Source organism: Mustela lutreola, chromosome 7, assembly GCF_030435805.1.
Source record: "Mustela lutreola isolate mMusLut2 chromosome 7, mMusLut2.pri, whole genome shotgun sequence".
Classification (NCBI taxonomy): Eukaryota; Metazoa; Chordata; class Mammalia; order Carnivora; family Mustelidae; genus Mustela; species Mustela lutreola.
In genome coordinates this window covers 77,370,790-77,383,684 of record NC_081296.1, presented here as the reverse complement: position 1 = coordinate 77,383,684, position 12,895 = coordinate 77,370,790, and the positions used below count along the sequence as shown (strand labels likewise).

Genomic DNA, 12,895 nt, shown 5'->3' with positions numbered 1-12,895 from the left:
GGTTTTGCTTCTGTGTTTGCCCTCCCTTCAGTGGCCTGGACCTGTCGGTTGACTTCTGGATGAACAGATAGGGGCCCTGGGTCTGTGGCTGTCCAGTGTTTAATAAATGGAATGTGTCCCTTGCAGAGAACCAACACTATGTTTACTCAGCCTTGGGGTATTGGTTGAAATCAGGTTCTACCACTTTCTGACTCTCATCTTCCCTCCAAAAGTTTACCTTTAGGGAAAGAATTTTTTTTTAGGTTTTAAATTATAATATCCATTATAATGACACTTTCCACTGTGGAGCGCCACAGGATTAATACGGGGCTGCAAAAATCAACTGTGTTGGTGTTGCTGCCAAAATAGCCAGTTAAATGGTAACCCCAGAAAACCTATTCTGATGCTTTCTTACTGATTAAATAAACGAGCTGGTGTTGACCCAGTGTGTTGTAATAAATCAAAGGTTATAAATTGACTGCATATACTTTATCCCACATGTAGAAGTCTGAGCAACCATTGTGATCAAAGGAAGATGCAGTTTAAAAAACTGTTTCTGTTGGCTTTTCTCCTGCACAAACGTCCTTTTCTCTCTCTCTCTTTTTCAGTTTCATTTTGGATTAAAGATGTGCGATCAGACCTTTCTCGTTAATGTATTTGGCTCCTGTGACAAATGTTTCAAACAACGGGCTCTGAGACCAGTTTTCAAGAAATCTCAACAGCTCAGCTACTGTTCAACATGTGCAGAAATCGTAAGTGCCACTTTAAAAGAATTCGGGTAGTTATATTGTTTTAAAATGATGGCTAATATCAGGGTCCTGTGACAGATGAGTCACCATCCCATCGGTTTATTCACACAGACATTTTGAACACTCTTGGGCTGAATGATGCAGCATAATGTGGGGATTTCAAGGTGTGAACCCTCTGACCTCTGGGGTTCAAATCGTGGTTATGTTCCTTGCGTTCTGACTTAGGAGGTCAGTTTTCAAATATGTAAAATAGGAACAATGACATCTATCTCATAGGGCTTTATGAGAATTCAGTGAGTTCATTTGATAAAGCATTTAAAACAGTACCCAGCAGAGGCCGTGCTCAATGAGTGTTTTAGCTATTACTACTTTTTTAGGGCTAATGCTTTTTGCTTTTGCTTTCTGTCTGCTTGACAAGTAACCAAGCTAAAATAGACTCTGGCAAACAGACAGCCTGAAAGTGCCTCTCCGAAGGCCATGATCCAGATTTCCAGCTCTGCTGAAGACTGGACCCTCCAGGGCCTCTGTAGAAAGCAAAATTAAGTTCAAGGAAATGTGCTCCTTAGGCCTAAGATGCTGAGGGCCAGGGACTGAATATAAATCCTTACATTTTTCAAAGAACATAAATCAGTCCTTACTAGAGGTGGCTTTGTAGCATGCCCATAGCATGGCGGAAGCCCTAGAAATTAGCCCTGAGCGGATGTGCAGAGCCGGGCTCAGTAATACAGCTCAGCAGAGCCCCCAGCTGGTCAAAAGTGGTAAAGTACTTTTCTCCAAAATCCCAATTGGAAATGCCTCATTATCAACAGTTTTAAAACCATCTGCCAAAAAGAGGAAAGAGGATTTTTACATTTTATCCAACTGAAGAGGAAAACTCAGTATTCATCCTCTTGGTCCCACTGTAACCCCTGACAGTAATTACATTTAAAAAATTATTCTCGTAAAGCTAACGGAAAGTAAACAGCCCGGAGAGACACACAGGCTTTGGTACAGCGTCATAATCGTGACATCACAAGATTCAGGCTCAGTGTAACGGGCTTCTATCCACAGCGCACTGTGTTCTAAACGTGGCTCTGTACATCATCAGACTGATGACATTTGGTTCTTAAAATAAACCTGCTTTCTGGGGCCCTGCCATCCTGGAGCAGTGCTACTTATTAATCTTAGCTATTTTTAAAATCTTTTTTAAACAGTTTCTTCTGTGGATACTGGGAGCCCAGAGTCCCTGTTGTCACATCCTGTAGCATCGAACATTCTCCCCAGGGCAGAGACTCCGCCTGGAGAGCTTTTCCAGAAAACTGTCACAGGCTATCTCCACAAGCACTTGGGGGTTCCCAAATATTCGGACACCCTCTTGTGGCTGAGGAGACATCCAAAGACTGACAGTAAATTTCCACCCGGGTTGCATTTGTGTAGCGCCCCCCCATCCCAGGCCCTTTTCATGAATAGGCGAAACGCTGTAACTCCACTCCTGCTGAAATGTAGAGGACCTCAACTTTTCTGATCTCCTTCTTCCTTACTTAGAAAAAGGAGTTAAAACCAAAGTACAGAAAGGCACTTTGCAAACTTTGCCATCTGTTAAGAAGTCACATGACCTTATCTCTAGATGGTAGGACCTCTAGAATGGAGGATGTTTGGGGTTTGTTTTAGAGAGAGGACCTCCAGAGAAGGGCACACCCCAGTGTGAAGCTCCGCTCACCCCAGGTCACAGGCAGGCAGACCTCGAGCAGGCACACATCCCAGGATGGGCCACAAGGGGTCACTGAGGATGTGATGAGAGGATGCTGTTTTGCTAGGCCTGAGGTGACTCTGCTGAGAAGTACCTCCCATGACCTAGTGTCTCATTTGAATTACTTCGGGCGAATTGCTCAAGTGTATCAGGGAGCCTTAATAATAATGAGCAAACAGTTTGTGTCAGGCACAGCTCTGAACGTGCTGCGTGGTCACCCCGATGAGGCCTTTCTGGGGAGGTGTTATCCAGTCACAGTTAAGGAGCCTGAGACACAGAGAAGTTAATCACCTGAAGCCACACAACACAGCCAGGGTTTATCCTCAGGCAGTATGACCTAGATGGGACTGGTGCTATCTTGAACTTTTGCTTTACAGACTCTGAAGCACAGTTCATATTTTTGCTTTTATAAGTAGTTGCATGTATCTAAAGCATTTATATTTATATATTGACATTTCATATTTGTTTCATTTTAATTATATATTTTACATATTCTGTTTAATACATCCACTTCATAAACTAACATTAACTGAGGACCTACCATCACCAATTACTATGCTAAATACTGAGGATAAATGATGAATAAAACTACACTGATGGAAAGGGAAAGGGGAGCTAGCTGGCAGTTAATACACACAAGCTATGATGGAGAAGTCTGCTAAGAGATTCACTCACATTACCTTACTTAAGTCTTGTAACAGCCCAATGAAGTAGATTTTTCAGATAAGGAAACTGAGGAGCTCAGAATCTAACCTCCTAGACCACCATGTATAGATGAATACAGATTCCTTCCAACTTTTCTTTGGTAAAGAGCTGCCCAGGACAAGTTGAGGCTAGATTGTTCAGGGAGTAAGGGGTGAGGATAGCCCCCCAAATCCTCTTGGGAATGTTTGCTCTGGAATTTACAACCTTAAATTAGCCTTCTCATTTTGCGCGCGCACGCACACACACATATACACACCAGGTCATGGATAGAGGAAAAGGGAGAAGCCATGGTTTGGATCCTCCCCACTGAAGTCCAGAAGGCAGGTAGCCCGAAGAAGCCACATTGCCTCAGTCCAAATTCTGCCTTCGCCTCTTTCTCAAGGTGTGACTCAAGCAGATCACTTAACCCGTGCCTCCGTGTCCTCGTTTGTAAAATGGGGACAACAGTATCCATTCAGGATGATCACTGCAATTTACTAATGTAAAGTGCTTGGAACAGTGCCTGGCACTGCCGGGGACTTGGAAAAAGAGACGCTTGAGCCTGCCATGACATCACTAAATTCCCTAGTTACCCCTAAATACCCACTAAATTTATTGCCCCTAGTAACCTTTCATTCTGGGGTGGAGGAAGCTGCCTCAGAAGGGACACATCTGAGATCACGGACCCGGGTCTGGACCCCTGTATACTAACCCCGGCTCTGCCAGCACCTCGTTTTGCTGACCCCAGGCCAGGAACTTAATTCCCTATGTGAAGAGAGGAAAAGCAAAACCAAGAGTGCGCTTCCTAATGCCGCAAAGTCTCTACAGCTTCTCAGAAGCCAGATTTCGCTTTATTTTTGTATATTTAAGTCAACAAAGGAGGAACGTTTCCCATCCGTTGTGGGGAGCGGCACCCAGGTGAGGACGGTATCAGTGTATGAGCGGTGCGGGCTGGGCCTCGTTGGGCAGTCATCGCTCATCCACTCTGCAGGCGCAGCCACTGGGCAGCCTATCAAGGCCCACTGAGGGGAGACCGGTGCAGGGGAAGGGGAGAGTAGGAAGGCCGTGTCAGCGGGACTTCACTGGCTCCCAGCAGCCGGGCAGTCCTGGGTTGGAATCCCAGTTTGGTCCTTCATCAGGTGCGTGTCCTCCGGCAAGTCACGTTACCATCACTGAGCCTCGGTTTCCCCACCGGTAAAATGGGCACGATACTCCCGGCTTCTCCCGGGTGGTGTGCGCAGCAGCAGCACCGAGGGCATGGCCCTGGGCACAGCGCCAGCGTGCTGCAGGTTTCAGGGCGGGGGAGGGGGGCGGCGGAGGGGGCGCCGGGGCCCGCCCGTGTGGCGGGCGGAGGGGGGAGTCGGCAGCCGCAGCCCGGCTCGCAGCCGCCGCGTCAGCGCCAGAGGGCGGGGCCGCGCTCGGGGAGACGGCGGTGGAGCTGCGCGGGGCCGCTCCCGCACGCTCGCAGCCCAGGCCTCGGTCGCCCGCTCACCCGCATCCCGGCTCTCCGCTTCCCTCCCCGCCGCGAAGATGGCAACCGACGGGCTGCACGAGAACCAGACCCTGGCGTCGCTGAAGAGCGAGGCCGAGAGCCTCAAGGGCAAACTGGAGGAGGAGCGGGCCAAGCTGCACGACGTGGAGCGTGAGTGCGGGCCGGGGCGGGGGCTGCGCGCCGGGAGGCGGGCGGAGGGAACCAGACCGGCCCCCGGGGGAGCGCGGCTGGCGGGGGCTGGGGGTGGGCGCTGGGCCTCCCGCGGAGGGAGCCAGGCCTGCGCCGGCGCCAGGGACGGGCCCCCGGTTCCCGGGCGCCAGGTGAGGCGCGGGTCGCGGCCCGGAGCCCGGGGGTGCGCGGCCGTGGGGCCGGAGCGGGGAGGCCCTCGGAGACGCGGGACACCTTGCAGAGCACACACCCCACCCTCCGCTAGCGGAGGCCGTTCCGCCTCTGGGCGGGGGCGCCTGTGGTAGCAGCCCCTGGCCGCTGTTCTTACCTCCCACCCTACCCCCTGAAGGATCTTGGGACCAGTTCCCTCCATCACCTGCCTGGGAGCTGCGAACTGGTTGCCTTCCTGCCGGAGCCGGGTGGAGGGGGGTGTCGGCCGTAGCCGACGTCGGAGCCTTGGTGGGCGCGGCCTAGGGTAAACTCCCGTTTTGTTTTTCCATCATTTAGCTTTCTCCATCACTGTGGAGCCTTTTCTTAGTTTTGCTTTTACGAGGAACCAGGCTCGTTTTTCCACTCTGCCCCCTTTCCTTGGGCGAGGGGGTGTGGAGAACCAGATGAGGGAAAAAGGCAGAGGAGAAGAAGCAAAAGGGAAAAGCGAAAGGGGGGGGGGGGGAGCAAAAGAAAAAAAAAGCAAAAGAAGCTTTTGAATGGATGCGGTGCGTTTGGCATAAAAGAGCAATGCCAGTCTTAAATAAACTTAATTATTGACCACCACCATAATTCAGAAACGGCTCTGTGATTTTTATGAGCCAGCAATTAAATAGCCAGGTTAAATGACTCTTGGTGGGATCCGCTTCTCTTTACCGTCAGATGGTTTGTCCTCAGCAGAGTTTGGGCTCAGGGCCAGGCTTGGGGAAGTGGCTTTATCTGCTTTTCAGCTCCGAGGGTGGCAGCTCCCCTTTGCTGAGCACAGCCTCCCCCCACACCACACCCCCGCCATGGTACCCTCAGGCACCCCTCAGGCTCCTACCATTTCTATCTGGTGCCACCCCTTTTAAAATCTATTTGGAGAAGAAACATGGGGTTCATGCTAGGTCGTTGAGCGCCTGATGCCTTTCTTTGAAAATCACCTGATAGAAGCAGATGATGTGATTCTATAGAGTGTGCTTTCTTTCCAAGGGGACTTCTTTAAATCAGAGACATGCTAAACTGCTTATCATTTAGGGATGTGTCCAGCTACAATGAACCATAAACCCCAAATAAAGCAAATTGGGAGTTATTTTCCATATATCACAGGAAGAAGTGTCAATGACCACTAGCTTTGGTTCAGCTGCCTAGTGTGCCATCTAGGACCCAGACTCCAGGCTTTCTTCTCCATCACCCTGAAAACACTGGCATTAGCCCCATGATTATACTATGACTGCCACAGCTCCAAACATAACCTCTGTCTCCAGGGCAAGAAGGGGCAATGTGGGCTCCAGCCTCTTGTTTTCCTTCTTATCAGGATAGCAGAAGTTTTCCCCAAAGCCTCCTTTCTCCCAACAGATTTTGTACTTTATTGGCCAGAAGTAGGTCACATAGTTATTGCAAGGAAGACTGGGAAAGGGAGAAGTGAACTGGACACATTGTCATCCCCAGATAAAGCTGGGCTTCTGTTGTCAATGAGCGGTAGGGAACAGCAATTGGGAGGCACTGGGCAAAGTCTGCCTCATTTCACTCTGCCAGTTCCTGCATTGTACAGATGCTGTCGATGATGCTGTCTGTGTGGGGTGGGTGCCTCTGAGGTCGGTCTTCTGACTTCTGCATGTTACAGATGAGGAAACTGAGTGAAGGGACTTGCCAGGGGACTGCAGCCAGTAAGTGGTGGGACCAGGATTCCAGCCCAGGCAGTCAGAACTCCAGCCCAGCCTCACTTCAGCTCTGTGCCTAGTCCCTTTGGGCTCTGTGCAGAGGAGGTCCTCAGCAGGGCAGACTGCCTGCAGGGAACCTCTCAGCCTTTTCCTTGACTTGGGAAATGGCCTTAAGGCAGAGAGATAGTCAAGGTAGAGCTTTTCAACACAGAACCCCCACCCTGCCAAGGATGCAGTACCCTCAGAAGCCAGGGCTGAATTGTGGACTCACAGTGGAAAGGTCTGTCTCCATATGGATAGAAGTCAGAACTTTGGCCACCATTAAATAGAGGAAATGGCTTATATGGGTCCCAAGGGGAAGCCAGCCTACATGAAACTCCATAGCCCGGGGCCTTGGGCCCCTGCCTTTCACCTTATTCCTTCAGAGCTTCCTCCTCCCTAGATGTTTCCCCTTACAGGATGTTTCGGGATGTTTCCCCTGCCTTCTGCTTACCTTCTACCATGGGTAAGTGTTTCCTTCCTTGATTGTAAGACATTTTAGAATCATGAAGTTATAGCTTATATTAGCTTCCTCTTGCTGTTGTAGAAATTTCCCTAAACATAGGGGCTTAAAGCAACATAAATTTACTCTTCTACTGTTCTGGACATCAGAAGTCTATAGTGGGTCTTCAGGGTCACATTCCTTCTGGAACCTTTAGGGGAGAGGTTCTTTCTTGCCTTTTCCAGCCTCTGGAGGCTGCCTGCAATCCTTGGCTTGTGGCCCCACACCCTCTGACCTTTCTTTTTTTTTTTTTTTTTTTTTTTTTTTCTTTTTTTTTTTTTTCCTCTGACCTTTCTGTCATCACCTTCGTTGACCCTGATCTGCCTGCCTCCCTCTCATAAGGACCCTTATGATTACAGTGGACCCACCTGTATAAATCAGGGTAATCATCCCGCCTCAAGATCCTTAACATAATCATATCTACAAAGCCCCCTTTGCCATGTAAAGTAACATAGTTACAGGTTCCAAGGATTAGGACATGGAGATCTTTGGAAGTCCAGTCCCACAGTTCTCAAAACTAGAAGGGTGACTTGCTTCAGCCTCAGTCCTCGGGCACAAAAAGTTTCCTTCCCCTCCTCTCCGTAACCTTATGGATGAGGAGACTGTTGAGATCCAGGGAAGCATAAAGGGAATGCCTTAAGCTTCTGCAGCTACTCTAAGGGAAAATGGGGGTTGGGGTAGATGCCAGGGTTTGGGCTCCTCATATTAGCTCTCCTTCTCACCCTGCTAGGCCGTCTCTCAGGCAATGGAGATTTACATTAAAAAGGAAAAAAAATCCATGTATGTGTATGAAAAGGTCTCAATATGAAATTGAAAAAGTACAAAACAGTGTAAGATGACCTCATTAGCTTAAACAAGGGATGCTTGAGAATTTGTGGCAGGATGCATGAGAAATTTGTTTTCTCTAGAGGGAGTCCAGGGGAGTGAGGGGAGGTAGAGGTACTTTTCACTGTAGAGCCATCTGTGCACTTCCTGCTTTGATAATAAAAAATGAGAACTGGAATGAGAGTCAAGATCAAGAACAAAGATGAGAGTTCAACTTTAAAGAGTCCTTAACTTGAAATTAAACAGAAGAGTGAGCCAGGAAGGGCAGGAGGCACGCTGTGTTTATGTCAGGCAGCATGTATGGTAGCCTTGTCGGGGCTGTGGGGGGCTTCTTCCAGATTTCCAGCCTCTTTGAGGGCAGATTCTAATCTAGCATAGGAACAAAGCCACTCAAAGAAGATGTATGTAATTTCTTGAGTACATATCTAGAGGAAATTTGGGCAAGTCACAGGACTTACCATCAGATGCTGTTTATTCACTTTTCTATCTCTTATCAGTGTAACTTTGTGAAAGGTTTTGTTCTCAAAGGCTATATGATAATAGCAGCCTTGGACTATTCTGGTTTTATGGTTTAAGGAGAAACGAAGGAAAACCAATTTCTGGATTAGTCTGAAGCAAATACATTGACTGGCTTTTTCCAAGTTTTAAGGAACTATGCTGTGCAGCCTGAGGCTGGATGTGAGTTTCCCTACAAACTAATCTTCTCGCTGCTGCTCTCGCCCATGCTGCCTGCAGCGAACCTGCCTTTCATCTCTCCCCTTGCTTCGGCTCTGTGTCCATAATTGCAACAAGCTAGCTCACACAAGTATCTCTAGGGTACCATCATAATAAACCAAGGCCCACTATAACAAATCTAGAAATCTAGGAGCAAACAAGCCATTCATAACCCCACCACCCAGAGGTAGCCACTTTGAATATTTTGATGTATTTCATAACTTATGATTTTATGTTTGTGCTAATTATTTGTGAGCATACTTGGGATTGTCCTAGATTCAGAGTTTGAGCCCAATTTTAAATTAACACAATGGATTCCATAGCTCCCCGTATCATTTTGCCATTCTGTTTAACGTCAATATTTTGATTTTACTGTATGGAGGCATGTAGTACTCCGTCTGAAAGACTGCACCATTGCTTAGCCTCTCCAGCTTTTAATTAGGGAATTCTGGGGAGATTTTTTTTCTGTGTCTAGCAAATGTATGTTTTGGAGCAATTCCAAAATCTCAAGCACACAGGAAGTCATGTGATTGCAGATGTTTTCCTTCCATCCAAGTGTTTGAGGGTTTTTATATCTCACCCCATTCAGTCCAGGGGTAGAATCAGAGAGGATCCATTTTTTAATTTTTTCATTTGTATTTTTTAATTGAATCTAGCTGACATACAGTGTTACATTAGTTTCAGGTGTACAGCAGTGATTTGATAACTCTGTAGGTTATGCTCTGCTCACAAGAGTAGCTACCATCTGTCCCCAAACAGCTCTATACAATATCACTGACTGTACTCTCTATGCTGTTATCCCATTTTATCCCCGTGACTTAGTATTTTTTCTTTTTTTATTTAAATTCAATTAGCCAACTTATAGTACATCATTAGTTTCAGATATCACATCCAATAACTCATCAGTTGAGTATAACACCCAGGGCTCCTCACACCACGTGTGCCCTCCTTAATGCCCATCACCCAGGTTCCCATCCCCCCATTGTCCCCATGACTTATTCATTCCATAACTGGAACCCCGTACCTCCCTCTCTTCTTCCCCCATTTTGCCCATCCCCCACCTCCTCCCCTCTGGCAACCCTCAGTCTTCTCTCCGTATTTATGGGTCTGCTTCTGCATTTGTTTTGTTTTTTAGATTTCAAATATAAGTGAAGTCATATGGATTTGTCTTTCTCTGACTTATTTCACTGTCACAAATGATAAGATCTCATTCTTCTACAAGAAGTATGCCATATTGTGTGTGTGTGTGTGTGTGTGTGTGTATCACATCTTCTTAATCCATTCCTCTATCAATGGACACTTGGGTTGCAAAATGAATTTTTTAGAATTAGCTTTAGATAATTTTTCATCCTCGGTTCCTTAGATCTTCCACCAAATAGTGGCCATCAAAGACCGTTTATTGGTGCAAAATTTGGAAGCTGATTCAGCCTCCCCTTTCCTTACTCCAGTTCCCATGGATCCTTCAAAACCAGGTACCTGTGACGTCCCCTCCTAATGGCACAGCTGCCGGCAGAGTCAGCCGGGTTACCCTGGGCTCCCCACCACCTCTGTTACCTCACTACAGCTGCGATCTGCCCCCTGCAGACCATGAGCTCGGGAAGAGCAGGGACTGTCTTATTCTTTTCTATACCCGGCAGGTACTCAGGGTTCTAGAGACCTCATTCAAGCTGTAACTCTTCAATTTAACACATGTGAGATTTACCAGATAGAGATGGGATGGAATGGGTTTAGAGTAAACCTATATATGGAAAGGAAAATGCAGTGAGAAAAAAATTATTAGTAGCCAGGATGTGGTCAGGCTCACATTAGATAAGGAAGGCCCCATATCGATTGGGTGAGTCATCTTTTTAATTCATTAATTTTTTTTATTTTCATGAGAGGGACATAAAATAGCTCTGGTTGTCCCCATGCTGAATTGGGGAAAGAAGCAATGATATCAATGTGAAGTTTCCAAACAAAACACCAGATAAAATGTGCTCACAGCTCTGAGCTGGTACAGACTTGTATAAATGGCCTATAAGAATTTAGAAAAGTCACCATCTTTAAACTATATTCAGTGTTTTTTTAAGAATGTATCTGTAAAAAACTGCTGTGCCATTTGTGGCAATAAAGAATGCAATGTTTTGGGGTGTCTGGGTGGCTCAGTGGGTTGAGGCCTCTGCCTTCGGCTCAGGTCATGATCCCAGGGTCCTGGGATCGAGCCCCGCATCGGCCTTCACGTCATAATCCCAGGGTTCTGGGATGGAGTTCCACACTGGGCTCCCTGCTCAGCAGGAAGCCCGCGTCTGCCTCTCCCACTCCCCCTGCTTGTGTTCCCTCTGTCACTGTCTCTCTCTCTCTCTGTGTCAAATAAATAAATAAAATCTTTTTTAAAAAATGCTTAGAGAACAATAGGGACATGTCAGAAGGTCGGGGCACCTGCTTGACAGGGGTCCCACGGAGCAAATCAGTGACTAGTTGAGTGTTAAAATAAATAATAATGCTGAGGGATTATAACCCCTTGAATAAGGTAAGAATCCATGAGTCCCTCTAATATGAATGGGTGAATAAATACACTGAAGAAGAGGGGAGGCTCCTTTTATTAGTAAGACAGCTAAAAATGCAGAAGGAATGATGGAATTAGGAGAATCACTTGCCCACCATCATCATCACCCATTCAGGCAAGAATCATGAACAGATGTTGAAACGAGGGTATTGGAGTTTGAAGAGTGACAGTTTCGTTACAAAAAGCAAAATGGTAACTCTCCAGTGAAGAAACCCGGCGGACACCACCTCAACCGAATGGTCAGCGTGTACAGTGCCAGTGAGGGGACCCAGGGACGACAGGTGCCTCCTGACGGGGCGCACTGGTGGGGACTCGGTGTCCGTCTGTGGCGATCCTTCCAAACACGCGTTGCCAGCGTCTGATCGTGAGCAGGCGGCAGACAAGCCCACGCTGGAAAACTCTAACCGGAAGCTAAAGAAACATGACCATTGAGGGCAGCCCATGGTTCTTGGATTTTCTTTTCTGTAAAGATATTATTGGGACAATGGAGAGTAACTCAGTAAGGTCTGCAGATTGGATGTAGCATCACTTCGGTGTTTATGTTCTGACTTTGATAATGTGCTGTGTGGCTCTGTCAGAGTTCCTTGTTTTTAGGAAATAGACAATGCAGTGTGTAGAGAGACCGAGGGGAGGGAGGGAGGATTTCTGAGAAGTCGTGCTGTTGTCAGAGGCTTAAACCACAGCCTAGTCCGGCCCTTCTTGCCCCATTTCCATGAGGGAGGTGGCACTTCCCAGCATGTGCCCCAACCACCGTGCTGCGCCGCTGTGCTGAGACACCACACCTTTCCTGGGCCTGTCCCTTGTCTCGGATGCCCCTTTCCCTCCTTCTCACCTGCCTGGGGGAAAGGCCCAGCTGGGAGAGTTGGAGGAAGGAGAAGTGGAGGGGAGCCATTTGAGGCCCCAGTTTTTCCTTCTGGCACAGCCTCTAACCAGAAGGGCACTGCACAAGGGGTCGAAGCCATGGGGTCCCCCAGCCTCAGTCTCCTCATCTCTGGATGTGGGGCTGGGACATGACGGTCTCTTCATGGGAACGTGGTTCCTTCTGGGACTCCTCAGTGACAGGCTCAAGAGAGGCCTGGGCCCAGCCCCTGAGAGATTCCTTTTTGGAGCTCCTCCCTGGTGTGGGTTGCCCCTGTAGGTCACGTGTTTAGACTTGTAGAATACTGATCTTTATTGGCACCGGAAGTTTTCAGTAACCCCGGGGGCATACCATGTGGTGGCTCCCTCATCCATTCTTGCCTGCAGCACGTAACCAGACCCCCAACACATCCCAAGCCTGTGCTAGGTACAGGGGCTTCAGCCAGAAGTCACAGTGCCTGCCGAACAGCAGCGTGGGTGCACGTTTCGCCACCTAATGGGACAGTTCTTGTAAAGTCACTTTCCCTTGTGATCGGAAAGGTGGGTAAAAGAACTGAAAGCCCCAGCTTCTCTCCCAGTTGGCTGTCTGAACTTGTTGTAGCCAAAGAACCCTGTGAGCCTCAGTCTCCTCACCTGTTAAATGGGGACAGTGGTCTCGCTCTGCTGCTCATCCTGCCCACCTTGCAGAGCTATGGCCCTTCAACAGGAGAATCTGTGTGGTGGAAGGCACATTGTCTCTGTAGATGAGGTCATCTTGCTGA

General features: G+C 48.1%; 1 protein-coding gene across 2 annotated transcripts in view; it reads left to right on the top strand.

Moving 5' to 3' along the window:
• The first annotated feature begins 500 nt into the window (after positions 1-500).
• GNB5 (G protein subunit beta 5) overlaps positions 501-12,895 on the top strand; it is a 43,607-nt gene continuing 31,212 nt past the window's right edge. The window contains exons 1-2 of one of the 2 annotated variants that reach the window (XM_059181575.1): positions 501-731; positions 4,672-4,783. In XM_059181575.1, the coding sequence (XP_059037558.1) occupies positions 606-731; positions 4,672-4,783 (238 nt within the window). In that variant the 5' untranslated portion in view covers positions 501-605. Of the gene's footprint in view, positions 732-4,261; positions 4,281-4,671; positions 4,784-12,895 lie in introns of those variants that run through there. The other variant, XM_059181576.1, reaches the window with a different exon arrangement.